Source organism: Phyllostomus discolor, chromosome 3 (assembly GCF_004126475.2).
Source record: "Phyllostomus discolor isolate MPI-MPIP mPhyDis1 chromosome 3, mPhyDis1.pri.v3, whole genome shotgun sequence".
NCBI classification, from domain to species: domain Eukaryota; kingdom Metazoa; phylum Chordata; class Mammalia; order Chiroptera; family Phyllostomidae; genus Phyllostomus; species Phyllostomus discolor.
Genome location: NC_040905.2, coordinates 49,289,616 through 49,312,126, shown reverse-complemented (window position 1 = coordinate 49,312,126; position 22,511 = coordinate 49,289,616). Strand labels below are relative to the sequence as shown.

The window sequence follows — 22,511 nt, the reverse complement described above, 5'->3', positions numbered from 1 at the left end:
GTTTTATAATTTAGTAATCTTAAATTCCACATGGAAAACATTTAAATTTATTTGATATTTTCTTTAGATATGCCAGTTAAATACTTGATGTCATGAAAGTATTTCTTTATTTTTGTTAAATTTTATTTTAATTGTTGTTCAAGTACAGTTTAGTATTTCTTTATTTAACATTTTAAATTACAGTTGACATTCAATATTGTATTAGTTTCAGGTGTATAGCATAGTGATTAGACATTTATATAAGTTAGGAACTGATCCCCTCCAAAAGGCCTGCACCCAACAACCCACATGGGTATTATAACGTTATTGACTGTATTCCCTGTGCTGTACTTTACATCCCTGTGACTGTTTTGTAACTGTCAATTTGTACTTCTTAATACCTTTACATTTTCACTGAAAGTATTTTTATGTTCAATTGTTGTGATGCAAACAATGATTTTTCTAAATTAATATTTCATTTAAATGTGCATTGAATCAATTAAAAGACCACAGAATTTGGATCATACAATTTCTTAAACAATTTTTTATTGTTGTTCAAGTACAGTTTTCTGCCTTCTCCCCGCAGCCCTCCCCACCACTCCAGCCCTCCCCACCTCCCTCCCCTGTTTCCACCCCCCTTGTTATTGTCCATGTGTCCTTTACAATTGTTCCTATAACCCCTTCACCTTTTCCCCACATGACCCCTTCCCCTTTCCCCTCATATAATTTTTGAAAATCCTTGGAGAAAATTATTTTGTAGTTGGTGGTGTCACATTTTATGTCCGTATACCTCTGTTACAGCAATGTCACTTGTATTTTCTATATAGTGACTTGGAAGTTTTAAAAAACATATGCCTGTTATGTTTTTGGTGCATCACTAGATGGAGTTCTTGCAGCACAACTGTGTGTTGGGTAGCCATTAGAATAATCTTTGCTTTCTTCAAGGTAAGCATGTGTTTAAAAAAGAAAAAGAAAAAAGAACATCCTAAATATATGAGCAGTCAGTTGTTAAACACACAACATGGTAATAGGAATACGTAGTTGGTAACATGCAGTCACAATCTTTATCTTTGCATTGGAGGTTTGTTGGGGGGTGGCGGTTAAACCGGTTCCCTGATAATCCAGTGGAATTACAGTTTATATTGTGCATTTGTACAGCGCACTTCTGAAGAAGGTCCAGTGCCTGAGCTCCAGCTCGTCTGACGGCACGCGGTGCTGCCTCACAGTGCACTGAAGCCCAGCTTTTCAGGCATCACGTCTGAAGCTGCATGGCCACTAGTGTCTGTCTCCCCCGTGTCTTACCCTTGTTCCTGTCCTTTTGGCCTTAACAAGCGCTGTCCATCTTCTCTTGCCACTTCAAACCAAGCTGAAGACACTGTGTTTGTTGTTGGACTTCCTGTGTGTTTATGTCGAGCGCAGGAGGGTATTTTCACCAGAAGTGAACACATCGTCGGCACTTTCAGCCCTGCAGTTAGGCAAGTTTGGATTTGTGCTTCTCTCCTACTTTCCCTTTATTCCTTTTCCATTGTTTGAATAACGAATACTTTCATACCATGCGCTCTTAAGTGGTTGAGTTCCAAAGCTATTAGAAATCGCCTTCTGTTCTGTGGTTCTTTGGCAATTTCAAAAGTGGCCCCTAAATCATTCTTTTCTCAATGTTAATTGTGATGGAAGTGTAGTTTCCTCCACAATGCCATATAAGAAAACCTTTTATTACCTATACAAGGTTACAGACAAGTACCAGTTCCCTTTTTTATCCCTTCACCGAGCCTCTTCTCCAGAGTTAACTGCTTTTAAAATCTCCAGTTTTTATTTCTCTTGGTGGTTGCCTCTGTATTTCTAATATGCTCTTATACTGCTATTTCTTGATGAAAAGTTTTGGATGTTATATCCCTATAGCAGAAAGTTAATTGATAGTAAACTTTTACCATTTCCACATTTCTTCCTTTAACCTATCTCAGTGCAGTTAGTCTTATAAATTTTTCGTTGATTACAATTTTAAATGGGTCCCCAAAAATCTAACTGTGTAGACTATGAGGTTGTGTTGTGATGTTGATGGATGCTCAGGGTGTAGCCGGCCTGCTCGGAAGAGTACCAGTCACATAGAGGGCCACATTATCTCAGACTTTATTATATATGAAGCTCTTCCATTGTTATTTGTGTAATTTTAAAATGACAACTGCCTGGAGCAATTAGAAAACTTGTTTTACCACATAAGAAGCCTGGAGGTTGATTTATTGATTCAGTGACATAGTCAAGGAACCAGATTCTTAGCCTTTCCATTTGCTATTCTTAGCAAACAGTGTTGGCTTTGTTCTCATGTTAGCTGCCCTCACAATACTAACACGACTTCTTCAGGTCCAGGTGTCACTCCAGACATGACATTATTTAAGAGAACATCCCTTCTGATGGCTGTACCTCTTTGAGAGTATACCTGGAAGCTTCCAGCAAATTCCCTGGTTACCTCACTGATGAGAATTGTTTCAGAGGTCTGTTCCTAAACCGAATCACTGGCAAGCAAGGTAAAAGGGATTGTCATGTGACCTCAGTGAGGTGCACAGCGTGTGGAGAGGACGGAGCACCGAAACATGTGTTGGGGGGAGCAAGCTGAGGTGTGTTGTGGGGAGCAAGGAGACAAGAGTGTCTGTGCCAGGGTCAGGTGCTGCCTGGTAAATATTTTCCCCCTTGTTTCTTACACTTTTGCCAGGCTATGTTTTTTAATTAAGTAGAAAGCCAGGAAATTATTTGAAACTATAACCCTTACAGCCCTTTTGCTACAATACATAATTGTTCTTACATATCTGAAAAGGATATTTGTAAGCTAGGTGCTAAAAGACACTAGGAAATGTTTAATTTCTCTTTCTTCCCCTGAGCTTGGTTGTATTTTTTGGACCCATACCTTTGTACTTCCTTGGAACAGAATTTATTGAATAATCACATAATGTTTACAAAAACATAGATGTCCATAGTAATTTTTAAAAGCATTATCATTGTTTTTATTTTAGATCAGAGCTATCCAAATGACAAATGTTAATACTTATCTCTTGGCAAAGTAGCCTTTTGTTTTGCTTCAGTTTTTTATCATCCTCATTTCTTCCTTATTACACAGTTGCCAGAGAGTCACATCTATTTTAATTCTTTATGTCAACTCTAATGAGTTTGAATAAAACAAAATTCTGATTTTACTACATTTTTTTCAGGGTCATCTTATACTTAACATTCTTCCAGTTTTCCATATTTATATTAAGTTTTAGATTCCATCACTATATGTAGTACTTTTATAGAGTATTAACCCAAGAGGAGGAACTTTTAAATTAATCCTATATCAGCTTTCTAGAATTATTTTATGAAACAACTGGACAGTCTTCCAGTAAGCTTTTCTTATAACAATAAGGTTGTTTGAACTACTCATTGTCCTGATTATTGGTATAAGAAATTACAAAGTAGATGATCCTTTAGCATTGTGTTTATGTGCGTGTGCTGTATATTTAGTTTTGTTTTTTTCTAAGCTAGTTTCAAAGCATTTTATGCCAAAATCTATTTGCTTTCAAAATTGATTTTTGGAATAATGTTTAATTTCTTAGAAGAGTTACTTGGTTGTTACATATTATCTATTTAAGAAATTGCACTGTAGTCATTGCTCAGGCCTTCCTTTTGTATTGTGTCTTTTCTAGCGACAGTTAGTGACATCAGCAAAGGTGATGGGATATCCAGACTAGCTTTCTGTGGAATATATCTACCTCAGAATTTATCTTTTGACTCTCATTCTGTGGTTATAAGTCCTTTGAGATGTTAATGTGTTACATGAAAAAGAATTCTAGGGTCAAATAATTTTGCCGTATGTGGGGTTATTCAGGGTTAAATGGGTTTCTTTACTAGAGGGCTTCTCAGAACTCTTAATATACTAATGCAAGTTATTAGTATTTCAGAATGGGCCATAACACAGTGTTTGCAGAACTTATTTAAACATGGGACACTCATTCCTAGGACTGTTGTTCCCCGGAATATACTTGGAAAATGCTGGTAATTTGATGCAGTTTGTATTTGTATGATCTGTTGTGGAGGAAGTAGTATGTATAACCTTTATTTATGAGTGCCATTCAAGTTGGTTTGTTTTTTTAAGTATTAACTGTAGCACTTGGGCACTTGGAACAAATGTTTCACAGATCTTTTAAGAGATGAAAGTTTTAAGATTTCAGGTATAGTTTCTCTACTGTTTTTTCAGCTTTTCTCTAAAATAAAATCCATCTGTGTGCTTAGTGTTAAAATGTATTTTAAATAGATTAGTGATAAGATCTTTTGATGATTCCCCAAAATTTTCATTCTAGGCTGGTTTCTTTCTACGGAGCTCCAAGCAAATATTTTTAAGTTCCTGTGCTGACAGTTTCACATGCATGGGAACTGAACTTAGTTAAAACTGAGCCAGTTGTCTCCCCCGGTTAGACAACGGGCCACCCCATTGGCTATCCCCCCGCTATCCCTCCAGTCCCTAACTTTACTTTCTGTCTCCCATCCTGGCTAGTAGCACTGTCTTCTTTTCAGTCACCCAAGCAGGAACCCAGGAGACTCAGATTTCTCCTTCATCTCCTGCATTAGGATTTCTCAACCTTGGCACTCTTGACATTTTTGGATGGATAATTCTTTATTGAGTGGGGCTGTTCTGTGCATTGTAGATGTTTAGCAACATCCCTGGCTTCTATTTGTTAGGTGCTAATAGCAGTTTCCCTCAGTTCTGACAGCCAAAAATGTCTCCAGACGTTTTGAAACATCCTCTGGGGGACAAAATCCACCCCTATTGGAGAGCCATTGCTCTGTACCCAATCCATTACTTAATTGTATCAACTCTACTTTCTAAATTTACCTTTAATACTTCCTCACATCTTTATCCCACTCCTGCCTCTTATCCTCTATTTTTTTAATGCTCGGGATTCTCTTGTAAGGTTCTAACCGGCCTGCCTTTGTACAGTGTTCTCTCCAATCCACCCTCTTCAGTGACGCCAAATTAATCTTTCTAAAATGCAAAGCTGTTCTGTGTTTACATCTTTCAGTAGCTTCCAGCCAGGACCCTCATGAGCTGGTTTCTCTCTTTGTATTTAGCCTCATTCTTCAAAGACACACATACCCACTACAGTTCTTGCTACACACACCAATGTACTGGTCCTTCTTACCACTGTGCTATGCTTTGTTTCAGCTCTTCTTGGGCATCATTTTCTCCATGGTAGCTAGCCCGCAGTCACTTTAATATTATCATGGTGGAGAGCATTTTATTTTTAAACATATCTGTGTTCCCTCACCAAATTGAATGTTTCAAGGATTGGGGGACCATCTTTCAGTCTTTAGCATGTAATAGACATTCAACAAAAGTTTGCATTATTTATTAGTGTGCCCTGAGAAATGTAGTAACATCCTTATTCCCTGTATCAGCAATGAAATTATATGTTTATTTTAATATTTATTATTCAGACTTGGATGGGTAAACTTTTGACCACAAATTACTTGAACTATAACTTCCTCTAAGGAATCAGCTATTTAGAAGAGAATTGAAGAAACCAGTGTATTTAGTTGATATCAAATATCATTTCCTTGTAAAATAGCTAGTTTACTCTAAAGATTTTTATTCAGAATGGAATTACATTGTGTGGATTAATTGTGTAGATTAATTAAATAGACTGAATTAATGTGATGTGGGAATTAGTTACTAAACTCAAAACACTGCATTTCCATTAAATAAGGATTTGATGATTGCAAAAACAATATTATTGTGTTAACAACTACTTTAGTTTTTTAGAAAACATGTATTTTAGAACACATTTCTACAATTACCAGACTGCACTGTTTAGAAATTTATGCCTATCAAATGAAAAAAAATTTTTAGCAAGTCAGTAAAGACTAGAGTGCCCCACTTCTCCTTCCTTACATGCCTTAATATGTACGGTTTTGTGTGAGTAGATTTCCCTGTGAATTGGAATTAATCAGACTTGGTTGAACAACTACTCTTACACCTAGGACTTTATTTTTTTAGATTTTATTTATTTATTTTGAGAGAGAAGGGAAGAGAGAGAGAGAGGGAGAGAAACATCAGTGTGTGGTTGCCTCTTATGTGGCCCCCACTGGGGACCTGGCCTGCATCCAGGCATGTGCCCTGCCTGGGAATCAAACCAGTGACCCTTTGGTTCACAGGCTGTGGTCAGTCCACTGAGCTACACCAGCCAGGGCATGAGCTACTTTGTTTTCCATACACTTTTCGATATAATAGAGATCGTATTGTTGTAACTTTCTCAGTAAGTTATTTACCTACTCTGGGAATAATGTAGTTTTAAATGAGTAAAAGTGAGTGAGAGTCAAATAGAAGATTTCTATTTTAACAGGGTCAATTCCCATTATTCACAATAATTCTTTTCTTTTTTATTTATTTATTGTTATTCTGTTACAGTTGTCTCATTCTCCCCCCTTTGCCCTCCTCAGCCCATTTATTTTCTTATAAAGGCACCGCAAACACTGAATTAGCGAATTTTGAGCCATTGCTCCCAGGGGGAATACGGAGTTACTTTCCTGCAAACCTCTGGTCATACCATTTTCATCAACCAATCAATACATAAAGTTGTTTTACGTGTGTTTCTGTTTAAAGGTATTTTATTTAATATATATTACTGATTCATCACTATTGAACTCCTGGCCAACAGTACTGTAACTCGTGCCTGAACAAAGCTTATATAACACAGATTTACTCCATAAGGCACATCACATCCTTCTCACCCCAGAAATAGCACTTCAGCACTGTGCTTGGGGGTCGTTTTAAACAGTGAAAGCATCAACAAAAAACACAGAAATGCATAACATGTGACACCAACTAGATTGTATTAAAAGGGCTCTTGGTTATAATGTAAGAGCTGAAACAAAGAGATTGAGTGTTGCCTTCATCCACCACAGATGGAAACATGCACTTCATATGACACGCATTTTTCCACTACAAAAGACTAAGAAAGTACCTCATGTCTTGCTTTTGGAGTTATAGATACATTTTATTGGGCAGGCACATTCACAAATACAGAATGTTCAAGTCATGAGGACTGACTGTAATTGTTTTAAAGAAGCTTATGATTGAATACTTAGAATATTCAAATTTTAAAAAGTGTTTCTCTTGCCTTCAGAATGAGGGGTATTTTTGGTTGGGTGGAGACATCCTGCAGTTTTCATGTTCTGTTGCCCCACGGAATAAAATTGGCCGCTTTCAGTCTGTCATTCTCTTCTCTCCCCCACAGGGAACAACCCATCTTCAGCACTCGTGCTCATGTCTTCCAGATTGACCCAAACACGAAGAAGAACTGGGTACCCACCAGCAAGCATGCAGTGACTGTGTCTTATTTTTATGACAGCACAAGAAATGTGTATAGGATAATCAGTTTAGATGGCTCAAAGGTAAGTTACATTTGCTGTGATTAATCTTGCTATTTTGCTTTACAAAGTATAGCATTTCTGTTTTAGAGGTACTTGATCTTCATTGAAATATTTCCTTTTGAGTTTTTAAAACTTAACTTTTAAAAAAATAAAATTCATAATTTTTGAGCAACATTTTTTATTTACTAAATTACTTAGATTACCTATTTATATTGTTGCATGTCAAAACATTCTACAAACTTGAGGTCAGTTTATTTGGTAAATATTCATTGCTTATCTGTTATATTGTTAAGCGTTGCGCTAGGTGCTAGGAATATAGTGGAAGCAGAGTAGACAGTTTCTACTCTTGGAGCATGCAGTCAAGTGAGAACTAGAATTCTTTACGTAGAAACTTAGGTAGACAGACTAGTGTGCAGTTTGAGATCCTAAATCATATGACGTCCATCAATATCAGTACTGAAGCTTATTCTGAGCATCCCTTATTCTGAAGAGAAGTGTATGGACAGGACCCGCATTTTTATTTTTAGGAGAGGCAGGTAGTCTAATGTTTAAGAGCATGAACCACCTGGATCCACATCTCAGCTCAGCCATCTACTAAGTTTTTGACTTTGGTCAAGTTACTGTCCTTCTCTGAACTTCATTGTTCTCATCTCAGTCCTGTAGTTGTAAGGAATAAATTAGCGTATCTGTAGAAACACTTAGTTCAGTGCCTGATAAATAGTATACCCTTCAAAAGTGGGGGAAAGTCCACTTTTTCATCTGTGAATTTTGAATAGCACAAGCAGATAAAGGAATAGCAAACATCAGATTCTGGATATAAAGTGTGTAGAAAAATGAAGGCTCTGTTCTTTTTCTTTAAGCTTTTATGAAGCATAAGGCCTTTCTATCCCCAGAAATGTTAGCAGTTCAATGTAGGGACTGAGAGCACAGACTGTACGGTCAGCCTGCCTGGTTTGAATTTTTGCTCTACAACTTAGTAGCCATGTGACCTAGAGCAAGGTGTTTAATGTCTTAATATTCTCATCTGTGAAAAGGAACTGTACATTACCTCCATCATTATATCATGGGATTGTTGTGAAGATTAAATTAATTTAGGCAAAGCACTTCAAGGGTATATAGTAATCATTATATAAACACTTAACTATTATTGTTATTATTAATATTAGGCTATTAATTATGTATGAAAGCAGTTTGTCAGAATAAAAGAAAATTTAATTTAGTGCTTAACTTTCATTCTTTTCCATGTGCTCATTTCTTATCTCCTTAACTGGATTATAGGACCGTAGGGCCTATTTGTACTTGGTCTGGTACATTAGTGACTAATATGTATTTCTTCGAATAATTAATCCTATTTTGATTTTTATTTGCAGGATTTAAAGGACTTGGGAAATGGTAATAGTTCATTTCTGAGAAGGTTTTTTAATGAGGAATAATTTTTTGTACTTTGTAACTATTTAGTGAAATTAACAGATTTTAATTATTATTAATTCAGACTCTAGAGTGGTTAATTTATTTCTTTTCTCTGATTCAAGCCTTCAGCTCTCTGTAACATGTGTTTCTCACTTGGCCCAAACCACAGATAAAATGTCGTTTTATTAGACAGGCGAGTTAAATGGTATACAAAGTAAAGTTCAATTGAAGTAGTCCCATGTGATTAAATAATCCTGTGTTCTTCCTTCTGAAGCAGTGTGAACTATTGCTTCTGGCATTTCCCTTTTTGAATATACTTTGCAGCTTGTAATTATTAGGCTCTTAAGGAACTCTTGTGAAAAAATTGTTTGTTTCTTTTAATAAATCTACCCTCTATAGCAGTTATATTTTTCTATCCCATTTTCCATTTTCTACTAACTTTTCGAAGCTGATGCTGTTAACTACTGCAGTTTCCTGCAGGAGTTGTTTTCTTAATAAGCAATAGTGGTTTATTGGGTGAGGCTAAGCAAGTGTTTTTCTTCTTAACCACTCCCTCGTCTACTTCTGCACCACATGATGACTTGAAAGGCCTTAGGTGCCCCGACTAGAAAATGTCCATTTGTTCTCACTTAGGACGTTTGCGGTGAATATAAAGTTTGCCTGAAGTTTTTCTCTTCATCCTGCAGGACAGCACCTTGGCCAAGGGCCAGGATTAGGGCACTACATGATCTGTAATGACACAGCATTTATACCTCATTTCCCTGGAAGGGACAAGAACTTTGGGACAGAGAGACATGTTTATTTTGTAGGACTAGAATTTTTCTTTAAAATGGATTCATTGTAGCATTCTATTCAAGGAAGTCTAATAAATAATTTTTTAAGGGAATGTTCAGAGTGGGAATTAAAATGAAACTCTTAAACTTGAAAGCAGAAAGAAGTTCATTTGAAATAGTTAAATTTGAAGGTCAGTGACCTACGGCACATAGTTCTGTTTTCTTAGATGTCTTTAAAACTTACTGCTACCTCACTTTTTGAGTTACTAGGGTCCCATGTTAAATGCCCTTCTCTTCTTGAAAACACTTAGATCCCAGCTCAAATGTGCCTTCCTCAGGGAATGCTCAAGGACCATCTGATCTAAAATAGTGCCTGACAGTCCTTATCTTCTAGTCCTTCAGTCTCCATCACATTCTGGTGTTATGGTCTTTATAAGCCGTTACCATTCTTTGAAATTACTTGTTCATTAACTGACTCTTCTTGTTCTAGAATGTGATGCACAATTACATTGCCTCATTATATCTCAAGTTTGTAGAAATGTGCTTGATGTTAAATAGGCACTCAATAAAGTAGTTGAATAACCAAATGATTCCTTACCATCTGTTACTACAGCAGTCCCCCTGTACCCACAGGGGATACTTCCAAGGCCACAGTGGTTGCCTGCAACCCCAGATAGTACTGACTTTTTCCTCTACAAACATAGGGAAAAAGATAGTGATTGTCAATATCATGAATTCATACCACTTTATGAAAAAGAAAGAAAGTATATATGTAGGGTTTTGTTTTTCCCTTGAGTAAAGGAAAAAGTACTGAATGATTGAAAGTCTTTTCTGTATAATAATATATTTCAGGTAAGTTGGCTTTTGGAAAATAGTACAAATAGAAAACTTGTTCTATTATTGATGTATTCATTACTGAAAGATTTTTTGGAGGGTGGTATCTTACTTTTAAAGAAACAACTATTAAAACTTCCTTGCTTTTAGTGACTATTATCCAAAATTAATAGATGTTGAAAAAACAAAAACAATTAATAGATATTTATTCTAAATATTCAAAGGGAAGAAACTAATTATAAGCTCTTTAAATTTCTTACATCGTAAGGAAACTTATTTTGACTGTTAAGTATTGAAATTTTTGATGGAATGCCATTATATTTATATTTATAGTTCCTTATTTCCACACGGTGACTTGCAATAATATAAACTATTTTTATAACCATATATTAACATTGTAGTTCATTAAGAATCCTATGTTTTTATGTAACTAAATAGTCCTGTGTTTAAATGTCTGTTTGCTAATTTGGGGAAGGTTACTCAACTTGTTTTATTTTTCAGGCAATAATTAATAGCACTATCACCCCAAATATGACATTTACTAAGACATCTCAGAAGTTTGGCCAGTGGGCCGATAGCCGGGCAAACACTGTTTATGGACTGGGGTTCTCCTCTGAGCACCATCTTTCAAAAGTAAGTTAATTCATAAGTTCTAAGTGGAAATCTTTATCTTCTGGTCAGATGTCTTAAATATGTAGTAGCAAACGTAGAGTATAAAATACAGGAGAAATTTGTTGAATATTCTCAGAACTGTAGTGACTTGAGAGCAAGAAGGGATCATTGGATTCTACTGTCAGTTGGAAAATTCATTGCACACATTAAAAATAGTCACTGTTGATTGAGAAGGATTGCAGTTAGCTGTGTGTATGATACAAAATAAAAGGTGGGAATTATCACTTCAGGATGGACTTTGCTCAGGATTTTATACCCTTAGTTGGAGATGGTCTGTGAGACGGGTAGACACCAAGCTCTTCTGAATTGTGAAAACTCAAACTGATAGTGATACAGATTTCAGCTTTTTGACATGACAGTAGACTCATATAAATTACTATGTTTAGGGAAAATTGTGCATTGTCTGGGCGAGAATTACTCTGAGCTCTTTGATACAATACAGAGACTCAGTAGAGATTATAAGGAGTTCTTGGGGAACATACTGACCAAGTGAATTACTATGGTCAGAAAAAACAATGAGCATCACCAGATTAAATATTAGAAGTAAACCAGTTGTCATGCCTGTAAGCAAAAGCCATGCAGTGTTCGTACCAGCAGCACATTGAGTTCTGTGACTGTCATGTGGAAAAAGTGTGTAAGGAAAAAAGGAAACAGTCTCGGGATACTAAGATGATGAAGGAGATGTGTATTACTCGTTTTTCCTCTGTAAATTTTGTGCTCACTAGACCCAAAGATTTATACTTAAAACCTCTCTGAAGCATTCAGTTAAAAGGATAATCCTACATTTGAAACACTTTATATGTGTTTTGGTATACTGAGACTTGAAATTGTTCAAGTCATTCAGATTCTTATAAATGAGTTCTTCTTAAAAGTCTTACACTTCTGTGAATATAATTAAGTGAGGTTATTATTAGATAGTTCAGTGGATGTCACATGGAAAGAATTTGTAAAATAAATATGAAATAATCTACTTTGTTTCCCTTTGTTTTAGTTGTAAACATTCCTTAACACTGTTGTTTTCAAACATTTTTAGGTTTTTCATAAAAATTGTAGTTTAAAGCTCAATTTTAGTGACTTTCAACTTTTGCCTTGGTAATTTTAAGTCATTCTGTGTAGGATAATTAAAACAAAGAAGTGTTACCTGCTTTGGTTTCTCGTACAGCATCTGGTTCTCTGAATACATGTGCTGAACTGTGGGGAAGGCAGGAGTTCTGCCTCAGAGTGCATCAGCGTGACAGGGATCCGCCTCTGGTTGGGCACCGTCCCTCCACGCACAGTTCCCCTAGGAAATTATCCGTTTATTCTAATTCTTCTCAGAACTTTTTTAGGACTTTTCTTTTGGAATCATCTATCCAAGACCGTAGCAAAAAAAAAAAAAAAATTAAAACTATAATTATATTCCATTTTCTGAATTTGTTGACAACAGGGTAGCTAAATTGTGAATTAATATCTTAAATAAGCTTACATTAAATGATTTTTCAGTCTAAGTAATTTTGACTGTAAATTAAGTTTTTCATTGTATCTTTCTGGTTTCTGGGAAAGTAGCTACTATAATAAAGGAATAGTTTATTAAATTCTGTCAGTTATACTGTCTCTTCTTGATTTTTTTTCTCTAAATGGCTTTTATATTTCAAGAATTTTATTTTTCTTTCTTAAATTAGCATATGCTTTTGGCCAACCTCCTGGCAGTGAGTCCTAGTATCCTGGGTGCGGACTGACCCTCAGGAAACAGCCTGCTGGCCCTCGGAGCCGCGGCTAACTCCCCCGTTCACTGGGTTTGGCTCCGAGAGCTGACAGTTAGTCTCTTCAGGATGTTTTGGTCCAAAGATGACAAAATCATGATGTATTTTCTAAGTTCTCTTGAAGACTAATGTTGATGCTTTATAGACTATAGAGGACCCAAAGGAGTTTATAGTATTTTATGTAAATAATGCAAACATGTAAGTTTTCTGGCTTGTTTTATCATTAAAATGCATAAGTGAATACAAAGCATTGGAGGGGGCAGAGAGGCTCTGAAGGCCACTCTAGACAGAGGCAGCTCAGAAGTAAGGGAGAGTAGCAGTATTAGAAGAAGTGTGTGGTCTGCTCAGGTTGACGTGTGAGGAAAATTACATCGGTGCTCATAGTGCTTGCTGAGTTGTATTTTGTTATCATGGAAACCTGAGCCTTTAAAAATTAACAATAGCATAGGTCTTTATGAAGTTGAGAGGGGATTTACACATTAACTACTTTGGAATGTTAAATTAGTTTAAGAAAACTTTCTGTAATACAGATTATATGAAGAGAAGTTCATTATGGTTTTGTTTTTATTTTGTTTCCACTAATGTGAATAAGACCTTTTAAGACTTGTATTCAGATTTCTTTTGGTAAGGAGATATTCTGTGTAATTAGAGAAATATAGTGATACAGATTCAGTTCCTGGATCTACAAGTTGTAGGTGGGGGGTGACAAGGTTTGAAGCAAGAAGGAAAAGCTGTAGTGACAATGTTCATTTTGACCCTCCTCCATCTCCCAAAGGCAGGTCAGAGTGTCAGGAGCCTTCCTGCCAGAGCTTTCCTTCCCAAGATGGAAATGAGGGTTGACTTATGGAGTTTGAGGAGGGAACCATAATTTCATGTTTGTTGCCAACTCTAATAGGTGTTTTATTTTTTTAATTGTTATCAATCTCAAAGACCTTTGTGGAGACATAATATTCCTTCTGCTGCTGTGTATTAGCTGTTAGGAATCTTTAGAAATGAAGCTTTATTAATGCCAGTTAGTGATAATAGTAATTGTTGCTCTTTGTATTGTTGAAAATAAAGTATCTTACATAATACAAGAGTTTGTATTATAGTATAAGTTAAAAACATGCTCCAAATACTGAGATGCTTAGGAGTGGATACTTAAGAGGTTAAATTTTCTTTGTGATAAACACAGTATGCCCATCTTTACTTATTCCACTTCTAACCTGTACTCCCTCTACCTTGGTCCTAGTAAAGTGCATCTAAACAACCAAGGAGGAGTATAATAGGCTAGCTGACACCAGATTCTACCTTAGTTATATTGTGATGTTTTTGAATGAGATTTGTCACAGTACTTTACAGTGTACAAATGTTGTGGTATTCAGTTCCTTTTCTGTCATTTTCATATTTCACTTGTAATTGATCTAAGGGGTAGGTTGCTCGTATAAGAGTCAGTTATTGAGAAAATAAAAGAAAACTAAAGTAAAAGCAAGTATTATGACTTATTTTTGTTTGGTTAATGTATATAGTTTTTATACATTCAGTTTGCAGAAAAGTTTCAGGAATTTAAAGAAGCTGCTCGACTCGCAAAGGAGAAATCACAAGAAAAGATGGAACTCACCAGTACACCTTCACAGGTGGGTATTTAATTTCTGTTCTTATTTATGAGCCTTGTTCATTTTAGATGGTATCCTTTGTGCCAGAGTTAAGCAAATAGTGGCAAAATTAAGGTAATTGTCAAAACGGACATAAAAATATACTGTTGAGTTCATCTGTACCAGCGGAGAAAAAGTTTTTTGTCTTCTATGCCAGTGTCTACTAGAATCTGGGTTGGGGGGAAGGGTTACCTTAGCAATTAAAACTCAGATTTTTTAAAATGTGCATACAACTTAAAAGCAATTGTACGTATAGAGCATAGATCGGCCTATTGTGTTATGTTCTGTGTTCTGTGGTAGTCACTGAGGTACAGCTGCTGGAGAACACACAGGAGAGGCTCAGGGAAACAAAAGCTTAGTATACTCACAGGTTCTAGATACAGGAGGCCCGCAGGGAAGGCTCAGCGTGGTCAGGAGGCAGAAAGCAGGAACATAGGAAAGCTGAGGGTAGAGCCTGTACTGGGGTTTCCATAGGAATGGCAGGGTAGGGTGCCAGTTTAGGACTTGCTAGTTTGAGTAACTTCTGTGGGCTGTAAATTATTGGGTAGTGCCTAGTGCTTGGTACCAAGCTCTGGGGTGATTGAGGCAGGAGAGTATTGTCTCCTGGGGTGCATGGGATTTATGAGGTTTACATCAAAGGCAAGCTTCTACTTTAGCCCCTTGCTGTCTCTAAGAATTGGCTAGACAAAAAGGTTTTTAAGATGTCAAAGCATCATACTATGAAGAGAGTACATAAAAATTTAACAGTACAGTTTGTTCTACTTGATTTTAAAGTGTGTTTCAGCCTGGTAGTTTAGGACATCTTACTTAATGCTCAGCATTAAGACCAAAAGGTTAGAGGTTTTATGCAAGTGTCGCTTTTTTTCTTGATAAATGAATTAATAATACCAGTTAGTTTGTTCATCATAATCTTTTTCCAGTTGGAAATTAATTACATCTCTAAGTGAAGTTCATTAAATAATTATATTTCAGTACTTTTACAAAGGTGTTATTGTACATAGTGTGATTCATAAAGAGTGCCAATTATTTCTGCTTTTTAATATCCGGCTTTTCTGAAGTTAACTTTTAATTTTCTTCTTAAGAGTAGAATTCAGGTTTGTCCTGAGTTTTTCTCTGTAGTAGTTGTTTTCAGAGTTTACTCAGGTTATGAAGATCAAATGTAACAAATGTTTCTCTGGAATGTCAGAAGTAGCAGATTTACATAAAACTTTCTTGAGGAATTAAATAGGAAATGCCTTGGAACTTAGTGACTAGCCAAGTGATTACAACATTTTAGAAAACTTCTCTCTTCACTTTGCTCCCCACCCTGGCACAAAATTCTGTTTGGCAAACCCTACAGTTATAAAGAGTTTTGGGGTTTTGTTTTATTTTTTTAAAGGATAGGAGAGCTTTGTTAAGTATGCCTGAAGTACATATTTCCTCACAGACTAAGGGTGTACTCCGGATTGAAACTTCCTTATGCCTCCTCTGTACTAGCAGCGACCTGGAATAACATAAATGATCATTTTGAAATGTCCCTTGAATCTGTATTCCCTAAGTGCTCTAATGGTCCGGAGACATTTTAACCATAGAGTCCCATTTAAAATTTCGTACCAGTACATGTCGGGAGCTTCACTCACAGTTCCTCAGGTGAACAGCTGGTTGCAGCGCTGTAGGAGGGGCTGCAGCACACTCGGAAAGAGAATGCTCAGAGGACTCCGATAACGTTGTAACGGGTTATACTTTTGCCATCGTACTTCGTTTGTTTCTCTAACCATAACTTGTTTCTGTTTAAGTGGCCATGAACTATCACAAGTTGCTAAGATACCTGCTCCACTTTGGTGGAAGGAATGTCTTTCAACCTTTATTTCCATTGAAGGGATATATCCCAGATGTTTTTATTTGGATAATGCTATGAAATGTAAGGAATAAAGAAATATCATAAGTTCATCAGTTTTTGAGAGCCAAAATATACTGACTTTAATTTATCTTTTCAAAACATTTGAAGTCTGATTGTTAATTTAATGCACAGAAGCCAGGGAAATGGTGGGGGGAGCATTTCTTTTCATTTCTCTTCTCCCCTTTTTGTGCCAGTCCATTGTAGATGTCATTAGTATTTGTTTTAGTTTGAAATGTTTGAGCACTCCGCTCCTATTCATTTAGACAACAGAGCTTGGTTCTCACTGGTTTAACCCAGTCTGCTAAATTAATGCTGTGCCTGGAGAATAGAATATTACTTAGGAATTCAGCAACAGAATCAGGAGGTTAAAGGGGATAATCGGTAACAGTATACACTTAGTTGGACATAGCTTTTGTTTTTATTTGAGGAGGAATAATGAACTGGGTAAGTGTACAGGTTTTCAAGTCTGACAAGCTTAGACATAAATCTTTTTTCTGTCACTGTGATCTTGTGAAAATTGTTTATACACCTGTAACATGAGTATTACATTGCTTGCCTTATAGGATGGTTGGTAGGAATAAGTATGATAGTGACAATGTCATTATAACGAATGGCATTGTGATGGTGTCGTATGATAATGGCAGTAGAGTCTGGCTTTGACTCTGAGATCTACCAATACCACTTCTCTGACTTAATCAAGTTACTGTTTTTTTAAAATCTATAAAATGGGTTATCATGAGAATTAAATGAGGATTACAAAGTGCTCAGCAGACAGTAAATGCTTGATAAATGTTAGCAGCTGCTGTAGGGAAAAAGCAGTCAGTCAGGCCCCCTCGCCTGGACATCCAGGCAGCTGTGTCTTGGCAGTGTGCACATGGCCTTGAGTAGGGCCTGCATGTGTAGAATGAAGTTGTTATATAACCTGAAGGTCAGTATTGGCACCAGTTGGCTTTGTGTGCACTTAGTATATAAGGGAGTCGGGACTTCTTCTCGGGGGCACACCAGCGCAACATGCAGCTTGTGGTGTGTGTGAGTTGGCCCCACCCCAGAATAAAGGCACATCAGACATCCTGGCGGCTCTGCAAGTTTTCTTCTGTCTGCCTGAATCCCGTGCAAACCTGTCTGGCCTTGAATGGTCATTTAGAAAAACACAGATTCCTTAATTGAATAAAGCCTCAGGATCCCCTGGGAGACTTGTTAAAACACAAATTGCTGATTCCCACCCCTAGCATTGCTGATTCGGTAAGGCTGAGATGGGGCCCAAGAATTTGCATTTCTGACAGGTTTCCTGGAGATGCTGATGCTGTTGATTTGAGAAGCAGTGCTATAGACAGACCATTGCATCTCTCTGAAGGCCTGTGATGAAAGGAGTCTCACATTTAGAGCAAAGGAATCCACTTCCCCACTCTTAGATTCTTGAACTAAGGTTGTACACTTGACATAAATGTGTGATCATGTCAGATAATGTTGCATCTTTAGGAATAAGTTGAATCACATATTAATTGTTAGTTTCGTTCATGCCCCTCTTTAAATTATAGGCATGAATTTAGAACATTTTCTCTGTTGAAGATCTTGTGTTCCTCATGTATCCATGAAAACCTTTTAAACAATTTCACATAAAATCAAGATTTTGATTGACTTTACTCCTGAATTTTGTATATAGTTCACAGTAAAAGTACTGCATTTTAGTTTATTTGTTAGGCAGTTCTTTCAGAGTATGCATTGAAGATGAAAGGGCTGTATCATCAAATAGTATCCACATTTTTCTTCATTGGAGTTTAGGGGAAAAAATTAGCTGTCAGTTGTCTAAGACTTTTAAATTGAGTCGAGGGTTTACTCCATCAGTTATCTGCAGCCAAACAGAAGCTATGGGGTTTTTCCCATTAAAATTGTCATGTTGAATAGCATTAACTATATTGCAGTCACTCTCTTGATTTATATTTTAATAACCTAGTATTTTCCTCAAGCTTTTTAAGACTTCACTTTATAGAAAAAGTGAAGTGTATGTGTGTGTGTATATGTAAAGAAGGAACAAAATTTCTTTATATTTATTATAAATACCAGATTTTTAAATGTTTATTTTAGTGATAAATTATTTTCACCCAAACAAGGCACTAGTGTATTCTACCCGACTGTTAGGACCCTGTGCCTAGCGGTTCCGTCCTGCGGGAGTCAGTCGGTCTGTCTGGGTTGCAGTTCTCGGACCCACAGTTATGGTCGGAGGATTGAACTGTGTGATCTCTTAGGACACTGCCAAGTTCAATAACTCTCAAGTGTTTCTGATTTTCTTCAAAAAGGGTATCACTTGATATAAATGAATTTTTTGAAAGGTGGTCTGTAGTAGCCAAGTATTACTACCCTGAACTGTATTATTTATATATCTATCCCACAAATGTACCATTAGCATTGGGGAATGTCTATAAATTCATATGATACTTTCTTAGTATCATATAACAAATGTGGTTTTACTGAATTAGATACCACAATAACAACTTTTACAACCTCAGGAAAGCTTCACTAGAATTCACTGGAGGTTGTTGCTTGCTGTTCAAAGTAAGGACAGTACACTTAAGTGTCTCTTATCCTGTTACTTACCTAAGTATACTGTTTATTCATTTCTCTGTTGAATTTACCTACTAGGCATTGGCAGTGAGAATAGAGAGGAGGGACTAGACATAGCACGGGGGAACTTAACTGAACTTGGAGAAAATGTGGGAATTGAGGGAGTAGAGAGGGTGAGGGAGGGTGTGTTAAAGTAGGAGTTAGATGTTTTTAAACTTCTGTTCTTTGTAGCATGAACTTCAGAAGAAGATTCCTACTTCAGATATTGAATTTGTATGCTAATGGACACCCAGTGGGTAGTTAGAAATTTGGAATTGGAGCTAAGTGTCAAGAGTCTTCAATAAGAGAAGGAGAGGAGGTAGAAGAAGGTATAGGGGGGTATAAATGGTGATAGAAGGAGACTTGACTTGCAATAGTGGACACACAATACTATATACAGATGATGTGTTATAGAAATGTATACCTGAATCCCATATAATATTATTAGCCAATGTCACCCAATACATTCAGTTAAAAAAAGTCATAAATAGATAGGAATTCAATCTGTAGCTGAGAGTGGTATCATCCAGAAAGAAAAGAGAAGAGAAAGAGAAGAGAAACAAGTATCAAAATAATCACCTAAAGATTGTCACTTAAGAAATTTGAGGGAGTTTCAGGGAAGGACACTGAGTAGAAGGAAATGAACCAGCAGAGAATGTTAGCACAGATGTCAGGAGAAGAGCATGTTAAGTTGGAGGCAAAGATTTGGCAGCGTCAGAGGCAGACTTCCAACAGGATGGGACTTGGAGGACTTTCAGCCAAATAAACTGGAGCCCACAGTAATTATAGGTGGACTTGGTGAAGGAAGGGCATTGGCAAGTAGTTTCTGGAATGAAAAGAAGTGTCCTCAGGCTACTGCTGATACCAAAATGTTTGATAGTGAGAATATAAGTTAACAATTTTTTTTCTGCATGGGGAGAGAAAGTGTTAGCATGGTAATCTCAGGAGGATGTGAGCCTAAGAATTTTTTTCCAGACTGTGTGTGTGGGAGTGACTTGAAATGTTTTTAAATGTAAGGAAGGGTCAGGAGGGAGAAAGAAGAACAGAAGGAAGGATCGCCGCCGATGGAGTGCTGTGGAGAAGGTGCTGTTGCTGGGGGTGGGGAGAGGGTGGGAATGATCCCTTACATAATATTTAGCCCCTGTGTCTGAAATGGGAGGGGAACTCACAGACAGGAGGGAGATTGAGGAAGTCTATGCCAGCTTATTTCTGTTTTCTCTGCGAAAGAAGAGCTAGATAATTCACTGAGAAGGAGGACAACTGCAAAGAGGAAAGGCTTGAACAGAGGTTTGGAACGTCTGTATTAGGTAGGAAAAAAAGAAGAGTCCCCAATGGGAATAGGTAAATTAAAGATTACTCAGCACTTCAGGAGCATAATTAAAGTCAGAGTTCAAAATTATCTTTGTGGCACTAATCAGCATGTTTAACAGTATTTTTTCTCTCATAGCTTTTGGCAACTTAGGCACATAAGAATAGGGAATGATGGTTCATTCTGTATGAAGTTAGAAATTGACAGGATAGGTGTTGTAGAAGGTAAAGGAAGCCCGGAAAGTGATGATGCTAGTGAGAGTATAATTAAGGTGATTGGCTTTCTGGTGTGTGGAGAGAAATAAAGCCAGGTTGAGCCTGACAAAGCATAATATTTGCAGCGGGCCAGAGGTGGTAAGTCTTGAGGAGGCTGAAGAGCAGGTGGAAGGGGAGAGGGTGGGTTGGGAGGATGCACAGCACAAGCCCTTTTTCTCTTGGAATTAGAACCAGTAGTTGATGAGTTAATCTAAAGAGTCTGTTGATGTGAAGAATTATTTTTAAAAGATTCTTTTACATTTATAAATTAAAAGTCAATATTATATTTATTTATTCATCCGTATTTTGATTTACAGTTGAAGCTTTTTCTTTGAATATGAATCTGTTAAATGAAATTCCACATTGCCTTTCTTACATAAATTATACCGATAATTATCTGCAATTCACTGTGTATTTTTTCCTCATGGTAGAGCTAACCCTTGGCACTTGCAAAGAATTCTGAATGTAATGTTAATAGAGTTTTCTGGCATTTTTATGATATTATATAGTAGTATATTTTATATGGTATGTAATAATGTATTATATGTACCTAATTTGGTTGTCTGTTTTTATTTTTTATTTGGTTTTAATTGATATAACCATTCTAATTTGTAGTCAAATTTCATTAGTTTACATAATATTTAATTCAGCTATATAATTATATAAATACAAATAACTTGGTAAGAATGTAACTCCCCTGGTGGTTACAAAAACTATAGAGTCCTAATGGATGTGGACAACAGTGTGGTGATTGTCAGGGGGAGAGGGGTATAAGGGAACTAAATGGTAATGGAAAAAATACAATAAAGATTAAATAAAAAATAAAAACTGGGATTACTAAAACAAAACAAAACAAAACTGTAGAGTCTGGAGCATCAGTCACTTTTACAAAAGGAACAAGAGCATGAGTTAATCCAGAGAGTCGGGTTACAAGAATGTCGGTGGCAGTCAGAAATGGGACTTCAGAGATGGCGGCTCTAGGAAGTGACTGGTGTAGGGAGCGACGTACGTCATTGACATTTGATCTTGGCCTCATCTTCCTTTGTGTATCCTTCTGCTCTTCTTCTGTGTCTCTTTCCTAGCATTTCTTTCCATTTTCGTAGCCATGAAAAGGCAAAACCGTTAGGTTCTCCACCAGTTTTTCCTATCAGAGCCTCTCTGTCCAGAAAAGAGTAGTGTTCTCATCTTTACTTAAATATAAAAGATTATAAAATGGAGTGAATCTTGCAAGAATGTTTTACTTAAATACAAAAGGATGAAGCTAGCAGGAATTTGAAGTTCAGGCTTTATTGAAATTAAATGGAAGGTGGTGTTGGTGTTTGGCCCCCTGGAGACGGTCAGTGCTGCCACGTCCCGCCTGCCTCACCCACCCTCCTGCTGTAGCACGTATGAGGGGGACCCCAAACACCAGGATTATCTCCTGGAGGGCGGGCCCCTTGTATACAGGCCTCCCCCGCTAGGTGAGAGTTCTAGGAATCCATCTGTATCAGGATACCAGCTGGCCTTGTGAGAGGCTGCATTTGGTTTCAGTGAATTTTTTTTGAAGACTTTTTCAATGCTTTTGCCTGTTTCATGAAGCACACCTGCCCACACCTCAATGAGTGTTCAGCAGTTTTTGAGCAAAAAAAGGCATAACCTCCAATGCCCTACCCTCCCTATTCGCCCTATGTTATTACAAGTGACTTTTTTTTGTTGTTTCCCTGGATGAAAAAAGTCCTCAAAGGGAAACGTTTTGCCCATGTGGAAGAGGTGACACAAAAAACAACAGAAGCACTAAAAGGCCTCAAGATTGATAAGTTCAAAACCTGTTTTGAGCTTGGAAAAACATCTTGATAGGTGTATTGCATCAGATGGAGAGGACTTTGAAGGTGACTGAAGTTTAAACGTGTAAGAATAAGTATACAATTTTTAATAAATAAATTCTGGGTTTTGGGGGGTTACCCCATCATACACCTTAGAGTGGGTTGATTGTACCACCCTGAAGACCTGGCCTGGAGTGAAGGCCAAGGTCATTTGTTTTTCACGT

The 22,511-nt window shown here is 37.0% G+C and overlaps 1 protein-coding gene across 2 annotated transcripts in view; it reads left to right on the top strand.

Annotated features, from left to right (window-relative positions):
- The window catches only part of HOMER1 (homer scaffold protein 1), a 114,539-nt gene that overhangs the window by 37,931 nt on the left and 54,097 nt on the right, over positions 1-22,511 (top strand). For both annotated transcript variants that reach the window (XM_036020458.1, XM_028509948.1), the window contains exons 2-4: positions 7,242-7,398; positions 10,896-11,027; positions 14,332-14,424. In XM_036020458.1, coding sequence (XP_035876351.1) covers positions 7,242-7,398; positions 10,896-11,027; positions 14,332-14,424 — 382 coding nt within the window. The remainder of the gene's footprint in view (positions 1-7,241; positions 7,399-10,895; positions 11,028-14,331; positions 14,425-22,511) is intronic.